General features: G+C 35.5%; 2 protein-coding genes and 1 non-coding gene across 4 annotated transcripts; all 3 read left to right on the top strand.

Moving 5' to 3' along the window:
* Positions 1 to 2,666: 2,666 nt before the first annotated feature.
* Positions 2,667 to 16,465, top strand: LOC129946005 (dolichyl-diphosphooligosaccharide--protein glycosyltransferase subunit STT3A). The gene is made up of 8 exons (XM_056056009.1): positions 2,667 to 2,817; positions 2,940 to 3,062; positions 3,141 to 3,469; positions 3,538 to 3,927; positions 4,115 to 4,402; positions 14,714 to 14,818; positions 14,887 to 15,255; positions 15,456 to 16,465. Exons 2-8 carry the CDS (start codon positions 2,963 to 2,965, stop codon positions 16,008 to 16,010), a joined length of 2,136 nt encoding a protein of 711 aa, XP_055911984.1. The 5' UTR covers positions 2,667 to 2,817; positions 2,940 to 2,962; the 3' UTR covers positions 16,011 to 16,465.
* LOC129948658 (small nucleolar RNA Me28S-U3344) lies at positions 3,962 to 4,040 on the top strand. Its single transcript, XR_008781944.1, has one exon. It is a non-coding gene; the product is annotated as a small nucleolar RNA Me28S-U3344 (small nucleolar RNA).
* A 302-nt stretch (positions 16,466 to 16,767) lies between the features above and the next one.
* LOC129946658 (uncharacterized) lies at positions 16,768 to 17,911 on the top strand. Of its 2 annotated transcripts, XR_008781629.1 has the most exons (3): positions 16,769 to 16,931; positions 16,993 to 17,176; positions 17,232 to 17,711. XR_008781629.1 is itself a non-coding variant. In XM_056056914.1 (2 exons), the coding sequence occupies exons 1-2, from the start codon at positions 17,133 to 17,135 to the stop codon at positions 17,731 to 17,733; spliced, it is 546 nt and encodes a 181-aa protein (XP_055912889.1). In that variant the 5' UTR covers positions 16,768 to 17,132; the 3' UTR covers positions 17,734 to 17,911. The 2 variants fall into 2 exon arrangements, 1 of the variants encoding a protein (XP_055912889.1); XM_056056914.1 differs by having other exon boundaries at positions 16,768 to 17,176; positions 17,232 to 17,911.
* Positions 17,912 to 23,621: the final 5,710 nt, after the last annotated feature.

Here is a 23,621-nt window from a genome sequence, read left to right as displayed (position 1 = left end):
AGTCCATTATCTGTAAGATGTTATCCTTTAATTGTAATTCAATTGTATGTGAAAATCAACATGGTTTCGTCCAGAATAAATCAACAATTACAAACCTACTTCACTTCACTTCTTTCTGCCTTGACTCTTTCGAAGATCGTAAACAAGTAGATTGCGTATTCACAGATTTCAGCAAAGCCTTTGACAAATTGTGTCACAAGACTTTAGTCCATAAACTTAAGGCCTTAGGGTTTAACGACAAATTCTTGACGTGGATCGCGTCTTATCTCAAGAACAGAAGTTATAGCGTTATATTCAGAAATGAATTCTCCGACCAATTTTACGTCAACTCTGGTGTTCCACAGGGTAGCCATTTAGGTCCTTTATTATTTATCTTTATAAATGACATAACATCCGTTATAAAAAACTCCTCCGTTTTAATATACGCTGATGACTTTTAAATTTTCAAATCTATTAGTTCAATTAATGACTGCTCACAGCTTCAAGAAGATCTTCATAGTTTTAGGGAATGGTGCAATACAAACCGACTTATTGAATATTGAATACAAATGTAAAACTATGGGTTTTAGACGCAAAAAAACAAATATAGATTATAACTATTTATTAGATTCTTCCTCCCTTTGTAAGCTTTCCGTTGTCTCTGATTTAGGTGTTATTCTTGACAGTAAATTAACGTTCTGTGACCATTATAACTTTATAGTTAAAAAAGCTAACAAAATTCTAGGTTTTATTAAACGTTTTTCTCGTGACGTTCGTGACCCATACGTCTTAAAACTTCTTTATGTATCATTTGTCATGCCAATACTTGAATACGGCTGTGTTATATGGGCACCATACTATTCAGTCCATATTGACAGACTTGAAAGTATCCAAAAAAGATTTATGCGTTTTTGTCTTCGTTTTCTTCCGTTTTCCCAAATATTTACACCACCTCCTTATTCTCAGAGACTTTTGCTAATAAAGCTCCCTACACTTTCACAACATAGACAATATCTCCAATTTTGTTTTATTTTAAAATTAATTAATGGTTCTATTATATCCGCAACAGCTCTGAATCGTCTAAATTTTAGCTATAGCCAAACTAGCATAAGAAGACAGATACCTTTATGTCCGATCTTTAGCAGAACTAACTATGGTATGAATAGCCCTTTAAATCAATTGATTTCAGTCTTCAAAAAAATTTATAATTTAATTTCATCTGTTAATGACAATGTTAAAAGTAAACAATTTAAAGAAAGATTTTTTAATTTGTTATAGTATTTATTTATTTCTATATTAATTAAAATTTTAAATTAAAAATTATGTAAATAGCTATAAGTTTATATTAACGTTAGATAATTAACGGATTAAATAAATAAACAACACTACCTTTGAAGTTGACCAGATAGACCATAAATTCTTAGTATCTGGACACTCATTCCTACCATGTGATCAAGATTTCGGTCTCATTGAAAAGGAAAAGAGATATTATAAGGACATTTTTACACCTGATGATTGGGATCGTGTAATCATCACAGCAAAAAAAAGCAGTCATTCCACTTAGTCAAAATGACAGCAGATGACTTTAAAAGCATTTCATTGATCGAGAAACTAGTGACAAACAGAAAAGTATCCACGGAGAAGAACTCGAAAGTTGAATGGCTTAAGATTCAATGGCTTCGTTTCCAAAATGAGAAGTCATTTATAATTCAATATAAATACTCAAATAATGAAGATGTTTTATTTAGAGAAGTTGACATTTCAAAGCGGAACTCCATGAAATTCGTAGATGTTGAATTGGAGCCACTATATCCTGGAGGAAGATTCATTGAAGCTGCAAAGTTTAAGGACCTTCAAGAACTTCGTAAATAAACACATTACTATTAACCACAAACAAAACAAAAATAAATAATATTCATCAAAGATTAATAAAAAAAAAAATATTTTAAAAACATGTTTTTTTTTAATCCTGTTTTTCTCGATACGATTTTTTTGGGCTTAGGCCGTTTTGGCGCTGAGCGCCTCATTTTAAAATAAACAAGAAATTTGGAGCTTTTGTTACACTTTTAGTAATCGTACTATAGCAACACTGATGCAGATGAAGATACTATAAAAAGTTAAGTATGCTTTTCTTCAAGAAATTGGCGTTTTTAACAAGTGTGACTTCATTGTTTTGCATCTTCTTCATATGCAGATGTGAAAGTACAGGCAAATCCACCATTATATAACCATTGTTTTAATGGCTATACAACATAACGCATCATAAACCTCTTAGCAAATCTTGAAAGCTCTCATTGTTAACGGCAGCTTCGTATATAAAACATACAGTACTATCACAATGTGTTTTTACATAGAGGGTACCTTGTTGCTACGGTGACACTAACTATTGAAGATGTTCTTGATTTAACGTTCAAGCTATAAAACGTACAACGCCTCCTTGAGGCTACGACGAACGTAACAAAAAAGAGCTCCATGATATTATTTTAGATATTATTTACAAAGATGCCAGTGTAGTTGCAGGTTTAATAAAGACATCCGGTAGTATACTCTCTGAACACAATCATCCCGCCAAAATATCACAAAAAACTCATCGAAATAACACACAAATTCAACGAAGAATCCATTTTTACCATACGAAAAAATCAACATGGCTGACCACCGTCATCCATTTTTAATTTCTAATCAAAAAACGAAATGTGATCTGGACGGAACGGTAGCAAAGGGCGTTCGCCTGCGAATTGCCACGAAGTTACTTTTTTTTGATAAGAAAAATCTATTTTTTTGCATTAATTACGGGTGTTTAAAAGCCGGTTTTACTGTGATAATATTCTTTAAAGGTAAGTTTATTTGTTCTGATTTAGAAAATGTAAGGAAAATACCTAAAACACGTGGAATATTGAAGATTTTATTTAATGTTGAGAGAATTAACCCTATGGTGTTTTTGTGACCGGCTTTTAGGGGGAGAAAAGATAAAAACTCGACGATGGACACGTCATCGGCTGTAAAGTCAAAATTTCTAACGAATCTGGAGAAACAGGAGCATCTTATCAAGTTGGCCGTTCTCTTGACTGCGGCTGTTCTCTGTAAGTTAATAACTAAGCGAAACCCATTATCGTCTGGGTAGTGAAAGAATCAGCTTATAAATATTAATTTTTGTGTAGCATTTGCCACAAGGTTGTTCTCGGTGCTGCGGTTCGAAAGCGTTATTCATGAGTTCGATCCATATTTTAACTACCGGACCACGAGGTTCCTGGCCGAACAAGGCTTCTACAACTTCCACAATTGGTTCGATGACCGAGCGTGGTACCCCCTGGGGCGTATCATCGGTGGCACAATCTATCCCGGCTTGATGGTCACATCGGCTGCGCTCTACCGCGTGATGTGGCTTCTGAACATCACGGTGGATATTCGGAATGTGTGCGTCTTTCTGGCGCCATTTTTCTCCTCGCTCACTACGATAGTCACATATCTTTTGACCAAGGAGATTCATGTAAGTTTTTTATACTTCCCCTTGATTGTCTGAATCGACGTTCATATTTTACGTTTTACTATTTTCAGAGCACCGGAGCTGGGCTAGTAGCGGCAGCAATGATCTCAATAGTCCCTGGCTACATTTCTCGCTCCGTAGCTGGTTCCTACGACAATGAAGGCATTGCCATCTTCTGCATGCTTCTCACGTACTACCTCTGGATCAAAGCAGTGAAGTCTGGCGCCATTTTCTGGTCGGCGATGACTGCATTGGCCTATTTTTACATGGTATCTTCGTGGGGTGGCTACGTGTTCCTTATCAATCTGATTCCTCTGCATGTTCTGGCGCTGATGACGACAGGGCGTTTCTCGCACAGAATATACGTTGCATATAGCACTTTGTATTGCGTGGGAACGATACTGTCCATGCAGATATCATTCGTCGGCTTCCAGCCTATCCAAAGCTCGGAACATATGCTGGTAAGTTTGAGACTAGTTTATTTTCCCTCAAAGCGTTTTCCATGATGAATATTTTTTATATTCTTTGATAGGAAGAGTATGACATATAATGAGTACTACCAAATTCTGAAAAACCTTTGAACATATTCTGAGTGTTTGTCTAAACGAAAGCTTTTAACTAATAAAATATGTTTGTTTATGATTGCAGGCCCTTGGAGTCTTTGGACTATGTCAGATCCATGCTCTTGTCGATTATATCCGATCACGGATGTCAAGAGAACACTTTGAAGTTCTATTCAAAGCATTGGTGTCTTCGGTGCTGACGATTGTAATTGTTGTTGGGACATTACTCACAGTGACGGGTAAAGTGTCGCCCTGGACTGGACGTTTCTATTCACTGTTGGATCCTTCATATGCCAAGAATCACATTCCTATTATTGCATCGGTTTCGGAACATCAACCGACATCATGGTCTTCGTTCTACTTCGATTTGCAGGTAAAAATTTGTATCTTGATTGTCAATGAATTAATGATAAATGGTATAAGGGTTAGTTTAAAATACACTTTCCATTACTTGCTCAATTTTTCCCCTGCTTCCAAGTAAATTGAATACAAAAACAGTTAGGTACTTATTTGCATTTTAGGAAGTCTAAGGACCATAAAAGTATTTGTTTTGCAAAAAGTAAAATTATTGCTCTTTATATTTCAAAGTCATTTCACACTGTCTGACATCTTGCTCTCTTATATAAAAAAGATAGGTATTGTCTCTCAAATTGATCTTTACTCACTTTCAATATCTCATCAGAAAAATATTCCCAACATTCAAAATAATAACCATTGCATCATAAATCAGTCTCTGTTTTACACTAACGCCTTCCAACTCAAGCATTCGAGCATAAATCTAACAGCCATTCATGGAGCTGTGATGCCAGAGGTCTTGGGTTCAATCCCCGCCTGTGCCAACCAAACAATTTTTTTTGCGCGGGTACTTCATCTTGAGAGGAATTGACAAATCCCCGAAGATTAATTTTTGTCATGAAAAATGCTTTCTCAAATTAGCCGTTCGGGTTCGGCATCTACGCTAAAGCCCCCATCGACTCGCACACAGGAATGATTGAGAGTTTTAAGTCACTAGGCTCTGGTTCTCTAAGGACTGTTGCGCCACCTATTTCGTTTATCATCATCCTTATCGGAAACCAAAGGCAAAGCTGTCCAATACAAATGTAGTATCGCTAAAGCATTATATAGCAAAATAGAATCTGCAAAATTATAGTTGGCTTTTTTCTGGAAATGTTGTGACCCCATCCATACACACATGTATTACGTATTCACTCGGAATTGCATACATTTTGTTTTAGTCACATCCACTTTCAGCTTGGTGATTTTCAACTAATTATTAACTCTTCTCAAGTCTTCATTTCATCTTAGGCATAATTTTAAACATTCCATAAATGTAAATCAGACTATCATCCGCAAAAAACATTACACTACAATATTTAAGGCATTTTTTGAAGTCATTAATTTACAAAAGAAACACTCCTAGCACAGAACATTGTGGGACCTCCAGATCATACTAATCGCAGTAGATATCGTCGTCGTCCCTAAATCCATTTTTTGTGTTTTGAGATAATTGCATTAAATGTTTGAAATCACCTTGCAAATTAATAGATTTTGGGTGTTTTAATTCTTTATAATTTAAAAATGATGCAGAGTTAAGCTAAGGGAGTTTTAAAAAATATTAATTTTGTCATTTGCATGAACTTAGTGTATTTATTTCATTTTTGCGGAAAATGGACTTAGTGGTTTTTATAGAACGACGACGACATTTTATTATTTATTTTATTATTCTGGTTTCTAATCGCCAAATAAGACTTAAATCATTCCAACTCCCCGCCACCACATTTTGTATTATCAAGAGATCTGTCTGGTAATAGTTTCAATAGCACTTTTCATATCCAAAACTTTTTCTTAACCAGGGGTGGAATCGGCTAAAGTGATTGTTGATAAATGACAATCAAAATGATAGAATTTGATCTACATAAGGTGATAGTCAAATTGATACCTAAAAAGCTATCACAAAAAAATGTGATAGTCGTTTTCAAACAAATTTGTTTATTCCGAATAGAGCTACCAGACGCTTACACAAACGACTGGAAAATTTTCTTAGTTCACTTTGTTTCTTTTAAAAAACACATTCCTGTGACCGACAAAGCTTACGACATTCGAAAAAAGTAAGAAAAGTAACAATTTTATTCAAAATCAGCCAATTTGAAACATTTATTTAGATATTTTATAAGAATCAATTTAAAATTTCACCAAGGCAACAACGAATTTTGACAATTTGAATCTGAAATTGTTCAATCGAATTGAATTGAGTTGAATCATCTTACGCAGACGGAATGAAAATGATAGTCAATTTGACTATCAAAAAATTGATAGTCAACAATCACCTTAGCCGATTCCACCCCAGATTGCTTTTCCATCAATAAATTATTGACCTCTAAATATTTTTGAAGTTGATCGATCAGCAACAAACTTTATAATCATTGTTAATTTTGATTTCAACTTTCAAGTTTTAAATGCCTGTTGGTAATGACGTAGTCTTTCAAGGTAAAGTGTGATTTTTTAGTGTTTCAAAAAAAAAAACATGAAATTCATAAAAATGCATGAAATCTTTATTTGAATCGATAGTACGGTCCATATAATTTAACCCATTAAAGACCAAGCACCTTAAAAATAATGATAAATGAAAAACCTTTAAAATCCTGTTTAATGAGGTATTTATTTGGCGTAAGGTCATGTCTGGTAAAATAATTGTCAAAAAAAAACCATGTGGTCACTTGGACTTTTTACTACTTCCACTAAATCAAGCACCACTAACCACCATGACTATTGACAAAGAGAAAACTATGATGGATTGTTTATACTTTTTATTATTAATTAATATTTCTTTCACGAAATGAAATTATAAACTTATAACTACTTGGTATGAAAATCTTCATACCATATTGTCCTCACTGCATTTACTTTTGTGCTACATTTGCAGCATCTTCTCGAAGTACTTCTTTCTGGTTGATGTTGACTGCATTCTAGACAAATTTCCTCTGCGACTGTAGGCTTGTGGCGTTTGATAAATGCAGGTTCAAGAGATGATGACCTGGAACTTCGTTTTCTGTGTTCTAAACCAGGCCTTTGCTTCTGTCTGACATATTCCGGCGCCAAAAGACCCTGGTATACGCTTCGTCTGAAGTCTTTCAGAGTTAATGGGTTTAGGTCCGTGCGAGAAGAGGCCTGCAGTTCCTTATAAATTAAAAAGGCATTGACCACACAACAATCAAGGAAATGAAAAAAAATTCTTTCTGATGGCTTGTAATTATTTCGATAATTAGTTCGTAAAATGTCCAGTAGAGGTCTAATTTTATACAGTTTGTCGAAATTTGGGCAGTTTCTGTCAGGCATTACGCTACTGTCATTCACGTGCAAATAATTCAAAAGCCAACTGAATCTATTTAAGCTCATAAACTTCGAGACATAGCTGTCATGAAAATCAGGTGCTGAAGACCAGTAATCCTTGTAGCTTGGCATTTTTTTATACCCATCACCAAGTTCAACGTAAGAAAACGTCAAGCTCTTCAGTTGTAGTGGGTGTATAAGGTTTTCCAGATTGAGTTGCGTAAAGGTTAGTTTGAAAACATGAAATGTTTTGTAAATGTTCTGTCCTAAATAGCCGAAATAGTGAAAAAGGGGCAACATTCTCCATTCCATTCCATTCTATAATTTTTCTTCCACTTTGGAGCGAGTGTCATTGGTCTATTTACATTCACGGTGTTGGACTCTGTAACATTAGGATTTCGCTGAACTAAGTTTGATAAAGGGAGGTCATCATCGGAATCAAAGTCATAATTGCGAACTTTTATCAAATCCCCTAACAAAAGTGGACTTGGCTGGTCGTCTCTTTGTTTTCCGTCATCCTGGTCACTACAAAAACTGTCGTTTCCTGAAGGAATATCTTCCAACAAATATTCAATAGTTTCTCTTCCTTGTAGCCGGCGGCGCGACATACTGTAAAGAATCAAAAACAGCAATTATATTTATGTGTATAAATTTCATTTGGACTGTGACCACAAACACACAACATTCATGGTGGTTAGTTTAGTAACCACCATATTTTCTCCATCAGCACACAGTGAAAACACAAAAGTAACATTTTTTCTTTGTAAACACGTATAAAATATATTTATGAGAAAACATTGAGTACAAAAAAATAAAAAAAAAGATCTTACTTTTCCAATTCACAATTTTCTTATCGAACACGCGTATAAAATCACTTTATCACCAAATTGAACCGAACGCAAAATAACAGTTATGCATTCAATTTACCGCAAATCTGTCGAATCCTGTCAAGCATGGTTCGAAAATTCATCACACTTTAAAAAATTGTCACTAGAAGCTGTAAAACTCGAAATAAAAATTTCGAATAAGGTGGTTAGTGACATTTACCACCCAGGCTGAAAGAGTTAAACCTCTACTGCTCCTGGTATGTCAACATGAATATGAGAATCAAGCAAGTCATCCTCACATAAATCTTCCTCGTCCGTTTGTATATCAACATCCCGTGGAAAAACCAAAAGCCAAAACTGTAAATTTTGACTAACCTTTTACTTTCGCAACGACACAAAACAGCTTGAAACAAAAAACACAATTCCCAAAAGTTAACCAAATATCTTCAAAATAGCTTTCAACCTCAAAGAAATTATTTATAATGTCAAAAGACATGTCCATGCTTGCTTTTACATTGAGAGAAATTCAAATCAAAGCCTACTATTTGAGTAAAATTAAACTGAAATTTTCAAAAATACTGTACTCAATTGAGTACAATGGCAGCTAATGGGTTAATGTTTAAAGATTAGTTCATGCAAATGTTGACCTTGACTGCGCCTTAAAAGTCCAGTTTTTTCATACTCTTTCCAACATTTAGGCCGGTATCTCACGATTAAATGCTTCAATGTTGTCTTCCCATGCGTCTGTATATACATGAGCTTTAAAACATATCTCCACAAAAAATGGTCTAAATGCGTTAAATTGCACGATCTAGGTGGCTCTCAATAAGTCCATTATCGCGCGTGTTGGCACCGTCTTCTTGAAACCACATGTTATGCAAGTCTAGCTCTTGCACCGTGTTACGTTACGATTTGCATCATCTTTTAAGAAGTACGGTCCAATGATGCCACCAGACCATAAACAACACTAAACTGTGACTTTTTCTGGATACATTGGTAGCTCTTGCAATGCCTTTGACTGAAATTCACTCCAAAATAGACAATTCTGCTTATTTACGTACCCATTGAGACAAATGATCTTCACTGAACACAATTTTTCGATATAAAACTAGATCTTTGGCCAACTTTCCAAGAGCCCATTCACCAAACATTTTTCGACTTCAATTCTTGCACCAGCTGTATTTTGAAAGGCATAACAGAGACCCGATAGCTGCGAACAGCGACGAATCGATAATTGATGGTCATCATTAACACTGGAAGATACAGCTGCTATATTTTCTGGTGGTTAAATGTCCAACAATGTAAATTTGGTGCGAAATTTAGTCACAATGTCCCGGAAAGCCTCTTGAGTTGGTCGATTAAACAGACCATAAAATGAAAGAAGCGCACGATGAACTTTCTTAACAGATCACATATTTTGGTAATAAAATTCAATAATTTGCAAGCGATTTATGGTTAAATTATAGACCAAACTAAAGATGTTTGACAGTAAAACAAAACACGAAACGTGCGTCAGCTATTTAAACCAGTGTTCCCAAAAAAATAATAGCTAAAAAATCGCACTCTACATATAAATGAATTATTTTTATATTTGAATAAGTTTAATAAAGTTTAAATATGCATTATGCTATTCACGCATATTTGTTGTCAAAGTGGCAACCTTTGATACATGAGTCCAGAGCAGGGATACAGACAAATTCATGAAATAAGTCGGAGAGCTGCGTATTATTTTCTTGTATACTTATTTTTTTTCTTTGAATAAACTGATTTCTTCCAGCTGAAATCAAATCCGTCTCAATAAAACACCTAAGCTTGCAGAATCAAATCCGCATATGAGCACTGGAGCCTACTATGTAACTCGATTCTACAAAGAAATTGCTCGAATTCGAAAAATTGGTGCTATGTATCTATTTGACTTTCGAACCAACGAAAATCGAATAGTTTTAGTAGCGCCAATAATATTCTTATCAACTTTCGAATTAATTAACTACGTAACTCGAAAGTAGAATTCAAAATAAGGCAAAATCGAAAATAATCACTTCATCAAATTCTTTTGCGAGCGAAGTTTTTTTTGTCTAAGTGTAAGTAAAATGTTGAATATGAGTTCCATCTACCACCCAAATTACACCGGGAATTCGAATACCATAAATAGCCTTTTTTACTTTCTTACTCTTCCTCATTCATTTCAAAATTCATCACATGACTCTTTCGATTAAAGTCAAAACTTCGGCAAGACTTATTGCTGGTTTGCTGTGCAAGTCCACCGTTCTTGTCACCACTGATTTGGTTTTGGGAACCTCCTATTGTCAAAAACTTCAATGCTGCTGATAACTTAATGATAATCAGAACAGCATTTTATCTTCTCCGCGTAGTCATGTCGGATGATATGGTGTTAAGTAAGAACATAAATCCCCCTTTAGAAAGACAATAGCTCTTAACAAAACTAAAACAAAAGTATACATACAGCTGTGGACAACTAATTAGAAACTCAAATTGAATTCACTTTTAAAACAGTATCTGTATTTTTTTTTTAATATATTTTGTAAACTTAAAACAATATTTCCCAAACATAATATTTATTTCATATGGCAGTTTCTGCGAAAAACAAAGCGTTTATTGGTGGACAACTAATTAGAAACCAAGAGAAAAATCATATCTTATTAAAAAATGTATAACTTTATAATATCATTTACCTTAAATTTATCTTTAATACCTTGTTGCGAAACCTTTTTGCTTAAAAACTTCCCGACATATTCGTTCCATTGATGAAATAAGTCGCCTGCACTGCTCTACGGGTATAGCCCTCCAAGCTTTATTTATCTTTGTTCGTTTATTTATCTTTTTATTAGTGTTATTTGTTTATTTATTCACCTTTTCAACAGATAACTCAAAACTAATAAATTTGAAAAAGCCCTTGAAGAAGCTGGAAAATAGCCAGCGAAACGTCGGGTAACAGATGATGAATTAGTTTTTTATTAATTGCATCAAGAATATTGATCATTAAAGCCCAATCAAACAAACATTATATATTAAATCAAGAACTTATGATCCAACACCCAAAGATTATTATTATCTTTAATACCTTCGAAAGATCATCATTGTTGGAGTTATTTTTGAGAGCAACAGCTTTTTAACATCGGCCCAAAGATGCTCTATCGGATTTAGGTCTGCACTTGATGATGCCCATTCCAGACCTTGTATCGATTGATCCCTAAAGAACTCTTTCGTAATTCCACAGTGTGCATGGGGTCGTTGCCTTGCTGAAACTTCCATATCACTGTCATGTTTTCCCCAATCCACTTATCGTTCCTTAAGAATGTCAATGTATTTAACCTGTCAGCGTTCCATCGATTCGATGGATTGGGCCAACTCCACACCACGTGAAACAACCCCAAACATAAAACAAACCACCTCCATGCTTAATTACTGGCAAAACGTATTTAGCGTGGATCGCTGTTCCTTTTGGCCTTCGGACATATCGTGCATCATCTTGGCCCATCCTATTTATTTTAGTTTCGTCACTCCACACTATGTACTTCCATTCGGTTGTTGTCCAGTTGGCGTGTAATCTTGCGAACTCTATTCTAAGTCTACGTTGCCTTGCGGTTACTAATGGTTTCTTCCGAGGAACTCGCCCATGCAACCCAACTTCCACCAATCTTCTTCTGATTGTGCGTCGCCCTATCGGGACATCGAATGCAACCGTGAGTTGGCGTTGTATCTCCGTTAGCTTATTTTGGGTCTTTTTTCGGCCAGCCTACTAATCGCTTGATCTATTTGGTAGCTTGTCTTACGGGCCCGTTTTTTACGAGGTACGTTTTCAGCAGTCCTGAAGTTTAAAATTTAAAAATTATTCTTTAAAAACGTTTGTAGACAATTCAGAATTTTCTACTTCCCAATGCAAAATAAAAAGATTATTTTTATTTCACCTAAATCAAATGTAATGTATGAACACTTTTTACACTCTACCTTGATTTTATTGTGTACTTTGCAAAGACTTATGTAGAAATTGTGCTTTTTCAAACAATTATCTAATAACGCTTTCATTACAACGTTAGGGTTACCGCTATTCTAGTCACACATGATAAAGTGAATGTGGAAATGAAAAGCAAGTATTGTTTCTAATTAGTTGTCCACAGCTGTATATATTTTTCATTAAGAATGCGTTCAAATATTCTACCGTATATACAGTGGTGGAAAAATAATTAGAAACAAACTTTTCGTTTTACTTTTTTATTTACAAAAGGTAGAAAACCTTAATAAAAATAAATAAATATTAACAAATAACAAAAACGATGTTCTTTTATATAAACTTTTATGAAAAAGTTATTAAAAAAAAACTATAACATAAATAGCACTATATTCGAAAAAAAAAACAAAATGAAAGTGTGGAAAAATAATTAGAAACATCAGTTCACTGAAAAAGAAAAATACAAATAAAAGGTAAAGAAATTATATTTTCTACTTCAAAATACCTTTGTTCGATTGAAAAAATCAATATTTTGTGGGGTAACCCTTATTAGCAATTACAGCTGCACACCGTTTAGGTAAACTAGCTACCAAATCTTGACAGCGTTGAAGTGGGATATTCCGCCAAGCTTCTTTTATGTTTTTGAAGAGCTCATTTGAGTTTTTGGAAGTTTTGACTCCCAAACTTCTCTCAACGTCAGCCCATAAGTTTTCGATCGGATTGAGATCATGGCTTTGTGCTGGCCAGCTTAAGACATTGATGTTTTTTTCCTCAAACCAACACTTCACTAAACGTGAAGTGTGTTTACGATCATTATCCTGTTGAAAAATGTATGAAACTGGCAAATGATCAAAAGCATATGGCTCCATAACATTTTCCAATATGTTTTAATACATATGCTGATCCATTCGGCCATCGATGCGCACAATAGGACCAACGCCATGCCACGAAAAGGCTCCCCAAACCATCACATTTCCACCACCATGTTTGATCGTTTTGATGGTATACTTAGTATCGAGTTCTTTGTTAATTGGGCGTCTTACATATCTTTTACCATCACATCCAAACATATTAAATTTTGATTCATCGCTCCAGAATACTTTTTTCCAAAATGCTAATGGTTTTTCTCCATGATCCTTGGCAAATGCTAATCGACGTTTTACATTTTTTTTTGAAACGTGTGGCTTTTTCCGAGCAATGCAACCCCGCAAACCTACTTCCAGCAATCTATTCCTTATTGTCCTAGACGTTACTCCTGTACTTAATTGGCATGACACAGAATGAATTTCCTTGCTGGTCGCAAAAGGGTTGGCTTTGCTAAGCCTACAAATAAGTCTGTCTTCTTTGGCAGTTGTTTTTCTTGTACGGTTTTTCCTTTTGGGAGTTTTCGTGCTGCCTGTCTTCCTATAGACCTTAATTGCTCCATATACCATCTTTTTGGAGCAAAGCAAATCCTTCGCGATGTTATCCATGGTAGCTTTTTCCTTGCAGTACTTGTAGATAATTATCTTCCTTAGCTCTGGTGTGCAGCTCTTGTTTTTACCCATTTTTTTTTTAACTAGATAGTAAAGATATTTGAACAAAAACAAAAATTTAGCGCCAAAGATTTACCGTTAAATAATATCACTTCTTCAATATTTGCTCACTGTTTCTAATTATTTTTCCAAGCTTAGATTTCAAATATTCTTTTGTAAGCTGGTTTGAATTGCCGATATTCGACCCTATCATGAATTCCATCGTAATCGGAAATTTTTACGAATCCCGAAAAACTGTATCATGAAATCCGTTCGTAATGCAAAATTGTATGAGATTTTCCGCTACGAACGGATTTCATGATACAGTTTTTCGGGATTCGTAAAAATTTCCAATTACGATGGAATTCATGATAGGGCTGATTAACAAATTAACAGTTTATGAAACCTGCAAACTAAAAACATGCTCCACAATAGCAGCAAAAAGAGAACTGTATTTTACCGTTTATCATTTTTTGTGTGTGAAGAGGATAAACAATGGTAAGAAAAGTGCATATGTCTGCTCTTTTCATTGTTTCTAATTAGTTTTCCACCACTGTATATGAACAAATCTTTTCTCACTTAGCTCCATTATTTACTTTACGAATCCCGAGAAAAACTATTACCAAATACGTTTGTAGTGAAAAATCTTAGTAATACGGTTTTCCGGAAGTCCCACAAGTTTCCGATAACGATGATTATCGTTTGAAAAAGATTGGTAATCAAAAATAAATAAATTTGTATTGTGTACCCTTAGGAAAACCAACAAAAGTAATACAAAGTCAGACCCTTCAAAGAAAAAAAACTAAAACCGAAATTCATTTAACCGCTTATATCATTACTCATTAATTTAATTTTTATTTATTTGATGACAATTTTATATAAACAAGAGTGCGAGTTAATGTCCATAAATGTTGAGTTGATATGCTCTGGCACGTCCTCTTCATTTATCACAATGATTTTTAACACTTTGATCGCTGACACCAATAAACATTTCAATAAGTTTAAATAAAATTTAAAAATACTCAACACATCTTTTATTTCAGATTCTTGTATTCCTCTTCCCCGCCGGATTGTATTTCTGTTTCTCCAAGTTGACCGACTCAAATATTTTCATCATTCTCTATGGCGTGACGAGTATTTATTTTGCTGTAAGTTCAAATAAACATTTTTATAAAATATAAATATTTTAAATAAATTTATTGTATATTTCTTGCAGGGTGTAATGGTTCGATTGATGTTAGTTTTAGCTCCAGTTATGTGTGTTCTATCTGGAATTGCCATATCTCATTTACTAACAAAATACATCAAATGTGTTGACTCGGGAGCCAGCAAACCAGTGGAACACAACAAACGGCACTACAAAAAGCTAGAACAGCAAACAGCGGTTAAGAAAGAAGTTGCAATTGGATTTGTGGCCATCATCACGATGATGTTGATAACATACACATTCCATTGCACATGGGTTACTTCGGAGGCATACAGTTCGCCCAGCATTGTCCTCTCTGCTAGGTCTCATGATGGTGGAAGAATTATTTTTGATGACTTCCGAGAGGCATACTATTGGCTACAAATGAACACACCTGAGGTTAGTATGAACTAAAGTTCAGTTTTTTGTTGTGGTTGTTGTTGTAGTGATGAATCTTTGTAATTCTTGATAGGAAGAGTCTAAGTGAACAAAGTTCACAATGCTTAGAACTATTTAATTCTGATACTTTTAATTGACATTTTCAACGCTTTGGCTTTCAATTCTTGTTATTCATGGTAGTTTGGTCTTTTGTGTTACAGGATGCTCGTATAATGTCTTGGTGGGATTATGGCTATCAAATAACAGCAATGGCCAATCGAACCATACTCGTGGACAATAATACGTGGAACAATACCCATATATCCCGGGTTGGCCAGGCAATGGCTTCATCGGAGGAGAAGGCCTATGAGATTATGCGAGAGTTGGACGTAGACTATGTGTTGGTTATATTTGGAGGATTGACAGGTTATTCTTCGGATGACATAAATAAGTTCCTTTGGATGGTCCGAATTGGGGGCAGTACCGATCGAGGTGCCCATATTAAGGAAAAAGATTACTATGCTGCAAATGGAGAGTTCCGAGTTGACAAAGAAGGTTCGCCCACTTTGTTAAATTGCCTGATGTACAAGATGTGCTACTACCGTTTTGGCCAAGTGTATACGGAAGGCGGTAAGCCGGCTGGTTACGACCGTGTACGTGCTGCAGAAATTGGCAACAAAGACTTTGAGTTGGACGTCTTAGAGGAGGCGTACACCACCGAACATTGGCTGGTTAGGATCTACAAAGTAAAAGATCTTCGAAACCGTGGAGTTTAATTAATCTAGTCCGCCCGATCAACTCTACTCTACTCAATCACCACTCAACATATACTTCACACACAAAACAATTATTTTATTTACCATTTTTTTAATGTATTTAATCTACACTTATAGTATTCATAGTTTTTTTTTTGTATAAATGATACGAAGAAGAAGTCTCGACATTTTTAACTTATATCTCTTACTCTATAGTATGCTTATGCTTCTAAGCCATTCTCAGAAAACGTTCCAAGAACCGAACTTAAAAAGATAATCTACATAATACTTTTTTAACCTATATTAATTTTACAATTTTAAAATACCTAGTGCTTTGTTTTGTAATTTTTTTTGAAATAAAATATAAGCACAGAGTTAAACAAAAACAGATAAGTTTTCTTTGTACTAAACAAAAAGTATGCCATTTGGACATAAGTTAACATAAAAAGTATTAAAAAAGACATAATTAAAAACAATTTTTAAGTGTTTTTATTTTTATTCATCTGTTGATTGATTTTTCAAAAGTTGCAATTCGAAAGAATGATTTGATGAATGTAATTTGGTATTATGGGTCATAAATGTCTGCCTAATTTAGACCTGCGTTAGATATCTTCATAAAGTTAGATTACGATCGAAATAAAATGCACTACTGGGTCGCACGAACTTGCTCCTGTATGCAAAGAGTCTGTTTAAAAAAGTACTTATATGAGATTTAAAAACATACCTGGGGGGTTATTATGAAAAACGAAACTCGTTCAAAAAAACGCTTATTCGTTAAATTGCGATTAGAAAAAACGATTGTAGTGGCACAAATGACGATACTCGTATTTTTATTTACGAGTGCCTTCAGCTCTCGTTCAGCTTTCGTTTTGGGGGTAGATGTCAAATGTCATTTATTTTTTTGTTTTTGTTTGGTTGGTTTTGTTAAGTGCGCAAAAAAATGTAAGTAAATAATAAATAAAATTGTCAAAAACATACAAATAAGTTATTTCTAACCTTCTAGGCCTACAACTAATGCTAAGCAGTTGGATTTGCTGGTAGCTTTTATGAAAACCAATCCAAACATAGCAAAAAATTACTTGCCGACGAGCCAAGCTAAAGCCAAATCCAAAATTCTTTGGAAGGCATTGACTGATAAGCTAAATGCATGCGGTGCTCCAGAGAAACCAATGGATGGTTGGAAAAGTGTAGGTTTCCTTAAAACAAAACTTTGCGTTTATGATTAATTCTGTTCTTCGTTAGGTATGGAAAGATTTTAGGTACAATCTTAAGCGCAAAATGCATGGAAATTTGCTCTATCGAAGTGGCACAGGGGGTGGCCCGAATAAGCAAAAAAAAATATTCAGAAAATGAAAAAATAGTAATTGCGATTCTAGACCTAAATGAGGCCGTGTCAGGGAATTTATCAGGGAAACAATTCGGTGATCCAAGTGATGCGAATATTCAAGTGGCGGCTGGCAGCAGCACCAGTGTTAATGTGACTATGGAAGAAGCTGATGAGCAGGAAGTACTTCTCGTTATGTTCAACGATGACTCTTTACCACAACCAGACAACAATGAAAATACTGAGCCACAACCAGATAATACTCAACATTTTGTATTTTTTTATACGCATTTCCTCTTTTTTGTTAGTTTGGGATTCATCTTCGCTTTCAAGGAAATAGTCGCAGTGAAAAAACATTTTATAGAATTTATGCAAATTACATTTATTTTTGAAACTTCCTCGACTTTATTTATATTTTGACATTTGTTAATAGGAGTGAAGTTAGTTGCTCCTTTAAAAAATTATCATTTTTCGTTTTTGCCTGGCAACTTTTTTTGCTTTCTATTTTCGTATCTTATAATCGCTCTTCACCATGACTTTCGTTTCTTCGAGTTTCGTTTTTTCTGCCGTTCGTTTCGTAATTCATAATAAGGGCCCTGTAAAATAAGTTTGGCTTCAAGGATATAAATGCCATTTGAATTGTCAAAAAAACCGCATGATCTTTGTATATGAAAACCATAGTACAGTATGAGCAACAGTATAGTATGAGCATAAACTTTTAGGGCGACCAGATGCCGAGTCGTTGGCGTGGCGTTAGTATCGAAAGTGGAGAAATTCAGCGGGCGCGAGAGAAAAATATTATTCCCATTCCCATAAGCAGCCAGCAGAGTAAGGGAGATAATTAATTTTCGACCCAAAAAGTCAACACAATTTCCTTCATTTTATTTGAGTCTATCCTCGTATATGTTTTCACATAAAGAGCTACCATATGAAGGTTGATGAATTTGTTTTTGTTTTATTTATATCAACGCACTTTATATAACAAACAAAATGGCTTAATATTGTATCTAATAAGGGGATGAAACAAACTTTTGTATGCATAAGTCAGCTGTTTAGGATCTTTTACCAATATTTGTTTTTATTTACATTCATAAGTCTTGTTTTACTTGTGTACGATCTTTGTATATGAAAAATGGTTTCTATTACCTATAAAGCTACAATGCGATTCATATAGATTCAACTTGTTCCTTAAAAGCTTTTTTCCTTTAGATAGCTTTATTGTAATTTCATATTAGAAGAACCAGGATGGAAAATAAATAAGATAAGAAAGAGGCAGACTATGAATGTTTTAAGGGCCTATTATGGATCACAACTCAACTTAGTTGAGTTGTAATCAAGACAACTCAATTTGAAGACAACTGCAAAAAAAATCGTATTATGGGAGACAACTTTTTTCAGTTGAGTAGAACAAATACGTTGCCTACTTTTATGTGCGATCGCCTATTGGTTGTGTAGTTAGGTAGCAGGAAGATGTCTAAAACGAATAAAGAATAGTTCATTGGCGTGCTTAGCTTTATGCAGATAGATAGATAAGGACATGTTTATGATGATAATGAAGGAATGTTATTGGTGGCTAGAAGGTACATACTACATTCCTTCTTTACTACAAGTTTTCAGCGCAAACATGGAGTTATTACGTTCAGTCTATTTTTTTCACTAAAGTTTTAAAAAACAAGCATACGAACAAGTACAAGAAATTGCTGTTCATGTGTTGTTTACAGTCAGGCTCTTGTGCGTTTTGGATTTTAGTTAAGAAGTGACACGTAAGCAGTAGTTGTAGAAGTTGTACGTAATACCTTTATAAATAGGTACAATGTGTATGCGTTGAAAAAGTGATTCTAATAGAAAATACATATACTCTCTCTGGCCAGTTTCTTTAACTTGTAGGTACTAAGTATTTATTTTTTTATATAGGCGAAGGCCAGTAAATCATGTGTGAAACAACCTTATTCGTAAAGAATAATATTTTAAAATCATTATATACAAAGTTACCAAGATAATACTTCTTGATAGACTCTTTAAAATAGATTGTTGATTAAATATATCATATAAATGTGTACCAAATGCACTAATTTGGATGAAAGCTAGGAATGTAATTATTTGTCAAAATAATGCGCTCTTTCGGGCTCATGCACACTAAAAATAATTAAAAAAATAATATTTTAAGATTCAAAATTTTATCTGAAAAATAAGTTTGTCTTCAAAAATTTAAATGCCATTCTATAAATAAAAAAACCGTTGATTTTTTAAATTTTTATTTTGAAAATCGTTAGAGCGGTTTTTTTTTTTAAATTAATTTTTATATATAAAATTTTCCAATTTTGTTCTAAAAAGATTATTGGAATGCAGTTATTTAGTGATTGTAAATATACGTCTTACGTTTGAATTTCGTAAAAAATTGTTGACCCGGTTTTGAGATATAGAGTTTTGAAAAATAAAAATTCAATATTTTTTAAAAAATCCAAACAATTAAAAATTGAATTTCTGTTAATCAAATATTGTTAAGGAAATATAGGAGCTTATTCAGAAAAAAAATTATTAATATCAGTTCATAAGTTGCTGAGAAAATTATAAAACAAAATAACGGTTCTATGAGCGGTACCTTTCCTGAGCAATACAAAAATATGGTTTTCTTATAAAAAGAAGCCAAGTTAAAAATAAAATTTTAGAGAAAATTTAAAAAAAATCTATCGGTTTGTTTTTGAGAAAATTCGAATTTTCGGCTTTTGACCAAAAAAATTGTATGGGGGCCACTGTTAGTTTTGATCTTCAAAAAAAAATGAAAAAAACGCCTAACGCGAATCTGCTCAAAACCTTAACTTCCAAGTTTGAACTCAATCGACCCAATGGTTTAGGCTGTAGGAGCGTGGACAGACAGACAAAACCGACCGGACGGAATCGCGGGACCCACTTTTTTCGACTTCTCTACCATCGTAATATCATGTTTGATTAAAATCTCGAGTTCGAAATTTTGCACGAATGCAAAACTTGCCATATAGTTCCTATATGTCGCAAGTAAAAAAGCAGAAGGACTGCAGAAGATATATTCATAAATGACAGCGTCGCACACCTGGGCCGGTTGTATGGATAGCGTGCTCAAAACGGGATTCGTTTCAAAGATGGGTGTATAGTTAATAAAAAGGAAATGCAATTCATTAATAAACCAATATTTTTATTAATTCATTTAAAAAAAAGATATGTATATGTACATATTTCACAAAGTAGATAAAGAAAAGTTCGAGTTTTTAACGTTCTTCTAATATACGCTCCCTGGCCATATTTTTAGACGCACTGCAATATTTTCAACGTTCAAGAATGGATGTTTGGTTACATTTGTATGCAAGATGAAGCTCCATGCCACACAGCCCGGTCCATACAAACTTATTTGAGGGAACAAAACATCCCTCTGGCCGGGAAACAACCCTGATATGAACCCAATTAAAAACGTGTGGGAGCTTGGGGGTTATTATAAAAAACGAAACTCGTTCAAAATAACGCTTATTCGTTAAATTGCGATTAGGAAAAACGATTGTAGTAGCACTAAATCGTCAAATTGCGCTTAAGAAAAACGAGAATCGTAAAAATGACGATACTCGTATTTTTATTTACAAGTGCTTTCAGCTTTCGTTTTGGGGTAGTTGTCAAATGTCTTTATTTTTTTGTTTTGATAGGGTGACCGACAAAGTTGGTTGTGCCATACCAACAAGGAAGTCCTGTCCGGTTCCTGTTTGGTAACCACCCTCGGCCAGAAACCGGAGTGTTGCAGCTAATTTCAATACATTTGGTATGAATGTAGATTTGAAACTTGGAAGGTGAGGATCGATCTCATCTAATACATATTTGAATGCGTCCTTGTTCAAACTTTAAAAAAGCTTGAACCTGGCAAATATTTTAGGAGTTTTTTTTAATACTAGATGGAAAGGATTTCACTTTACTTACGTTGAACTTGGAAGGCTTATTGGGTTCGATGAATCTCTTAAAACTCTTCTTTTTATACGCATTTCCTCTTCTTCGTTAGTTTGGGATTCATCTTCGCTTTCAAGGAAATAATCGCAGTGAAAAAAAACATTTTATAGAATTTATGCAAATTACATTTATTTTTGAAACTTCCTCGACTTTATTTATGTTTTGACATTTGTTAATCGGAGTGAAGTTAGTTGCTCCTTTGAAAAATTATGATTTTTCGTTTTTGCCTGGCAACTTTTTTTGCTTTCTATTTTCGTATCTCATAATCGCTCTTAATAGTTGCGAAGCACCAACAAGCCTCGTATACGGACGGATTTACAACCAACGCAAACGAATTAAGGACAACGAACTTCCGATATGCACGTGGAATGTTAGGTCTCTTAACAGACCACGTGCGGCTGAAGAATTAGCGGTGGCCCTAGAACGATATAAAGCAGACATCACCGCCATCCAGGAAATACGATGGGATGGGCCGGGCAAAAAGAGGATGAAAAACTGCGATATTTACTATGGTGACTGCTACCACGAAAACAACAGCGCTTATTTGGAAGCGGCTTCGTCATTGGAGCCAGACTTTGGCAAAAATTCTTGAGCTATAGGTGCATCAATGAGCGCCTCATGACCATACGAATCAAGGCTAAATTCGGCAACATTAGCCTGATATGCGCGCACGCCCCACAGAAGAGAAAGACGACAACACCAAAAATATGTTCTTCGAGCTCCTAGACAAAACATATGAGCAGTGTCCTAGCTACGATATTGAAATAGTCAGGGGCGATTTTAGTGCCAAGCTAGGAAGGAAAGACATATTTGGTGGAATAATCGGGAAGAACAGCCTGCACGAGAACACTTCCGACAACGGATTCATAGATTTTGCTGCGGGGCGAAAAGTCATGGTAGCCAGTACGCGTTTTCCACACCTCAACATTCACAAAGGAACTTGGACTTCTCCAGATCAATCTACCGTCAACCAGATTGACCATATTGCGATCAACGCCAGACACGCTTCCAGCATCATGGACTAGCTAACATCGACTCGGACCACTACCTCGTTGTAGCCAAGGTAGCACTTTGGATTTCCAGACCCAAGGCAAAACAGGGAGGTCCCCGGAGAAGGTACAACGTCGAACGGCTACAATCGTCAAAGCCTTTTCCGACCGAGTTACAAATTACCTCTCTCGAAGTTCTCTGCCGCCAACACAATGTATCGAAAACCAGTGGCAACATTGCCAAGATGGAATCAGACAAGCCGCCTCTGATGTGCTGGGTTTCAAACAGCCACCAACATGGAACCCCTGCTTTGATGAGGAATGTCGGCAGGCAAATGCAGCCAAACAACAGGCACGCAAAGCGGCGGCGTTGCATAAAAGGACGAGAGCTGCTCATGAGCTCTATGAGCAGAAGAGGCGAGAGGAACGCCGACTTCTCAGAAGGAAAAATGGAGGGCATGAGAAGCGTGCGGTCGAAGATGTGGAGAGGTTTAACAGCAGGAATGAAGTTCGAAAGTTTTATGAACAGGTGAAACGAAATTGACAGGTACATAAACCTAGAACCGAAGGCTGCAAAGACGAAAGTGGAAACATCATAGTGGAACCGCAGTCAATGCTGAGAATATGGACTTTATAACGGCGACGACGAACTGAATTCCGTTGTCAGGCAGGATGATCCATTCAACATAGACGAAGAAAGCCAACAACACCGACCTCTTGGTCAAAACGTCACCATCGACAGACGTAACTTTGAGGTAGTCAAGGACCTCGTCTACCTAGGCTCCGCTGTAAAAGCAGAAAACAACACCAGCGCTTAGATCAAACGAAGAATAACTCTTGCTAACCGCTGTTTCTTTGGACTAAGAAAGCAATTGAGTGGTAAAGTCCTCTCTCGAGGTACCAAAGTGTTGCAATATAAGACCCTTATCATCCCCGTCCTGCTATACGGTGCAGAACCATTGACAATGACAAAAGCGGATGAAAGCACTTTGGGTCGAGTAAGAAAAGTTTTTCGTGTGATCTACGGTCCCGTATGCATCGAAGGGGAGTGAAGGAGAAGATGGAACGACGAGCTGTACGGGCCGTACAGCGACGTAGACTTAGCCAGAAGGGTAAAAGTCCAACGATTAAGATGGCTGGGTCACGTAGAGCGCATGGAAACCAATGCTCCGGCCCGGAAAGTCTTTGAATCCACACCCACAGGACAGCGCAGTAGACGAAGACCGCGGTTCAGGTGGCGCGCACAAGTGGAAGGTGACCTCACCCAACTTGGAGCGCGAAACTAGGGACCGAGCTAGATGGAGAAGTTTTTTGGGTGAGGCCCTAGTTCACACAGGACTGTAGCGCCACCTT

The sequence above is a fragment of the Eupeodes corollae genome, chromosome 2 (assembly GCF_945859685.1).
Source record: "Eupeodes corollae chromosome 2, idEupCoro1.1, whole genome shotgun sequence".
Classification (NCBI taxonomy): Eukaryota; Metazoa; Arthropoda; class Insecta; order Diptera; family Syrphidae; genus Eupeodes; species Eupeodes corollae.
Note: the sequence above shows the minus strand (reverse complement) of the source record. Positions and strands in the feature narration are given on the sequence as shown.

Bases quoted from the DNA above. Each gene is read 5' to 3' on its own strand.
- LOC129946658 (XM_056056914.1), top strand. From the start codon at position 17,133: ATGCATGCGGTGCTCCAGAGAAACCAATGGATGGTTGGAAAAGT. The intron at 17,177-17,231 runs GTAGGTTTCCTT...GTTCTTCGTTAG, and splicing joins CAATGGATGGTTGGAAAAGT to GTATGGAAAGATTTTAGGTA.
- LOC129946005 (XM_056056009.1), top strand. From the start codon at position 2,963: ATGGACACGTCATCGGCTGTAAAGTCAAAATTTCTAACGAATCTGGAG. The intron at 3,470-3,537 runs GTAAGTTTTTTA...TACTATTTTCAG, and splicing joins TTTTGACCAAGGAGATTCAT to AGCACCGGAGCTGGGCTAGT. The intron at 15,256-15,455 runs GTTAGTATGAAC...TTTGTGTTACAG, and splicing joins TACAAATGAACACACCTGAG to GATGCTCGTATAATGTCTTG.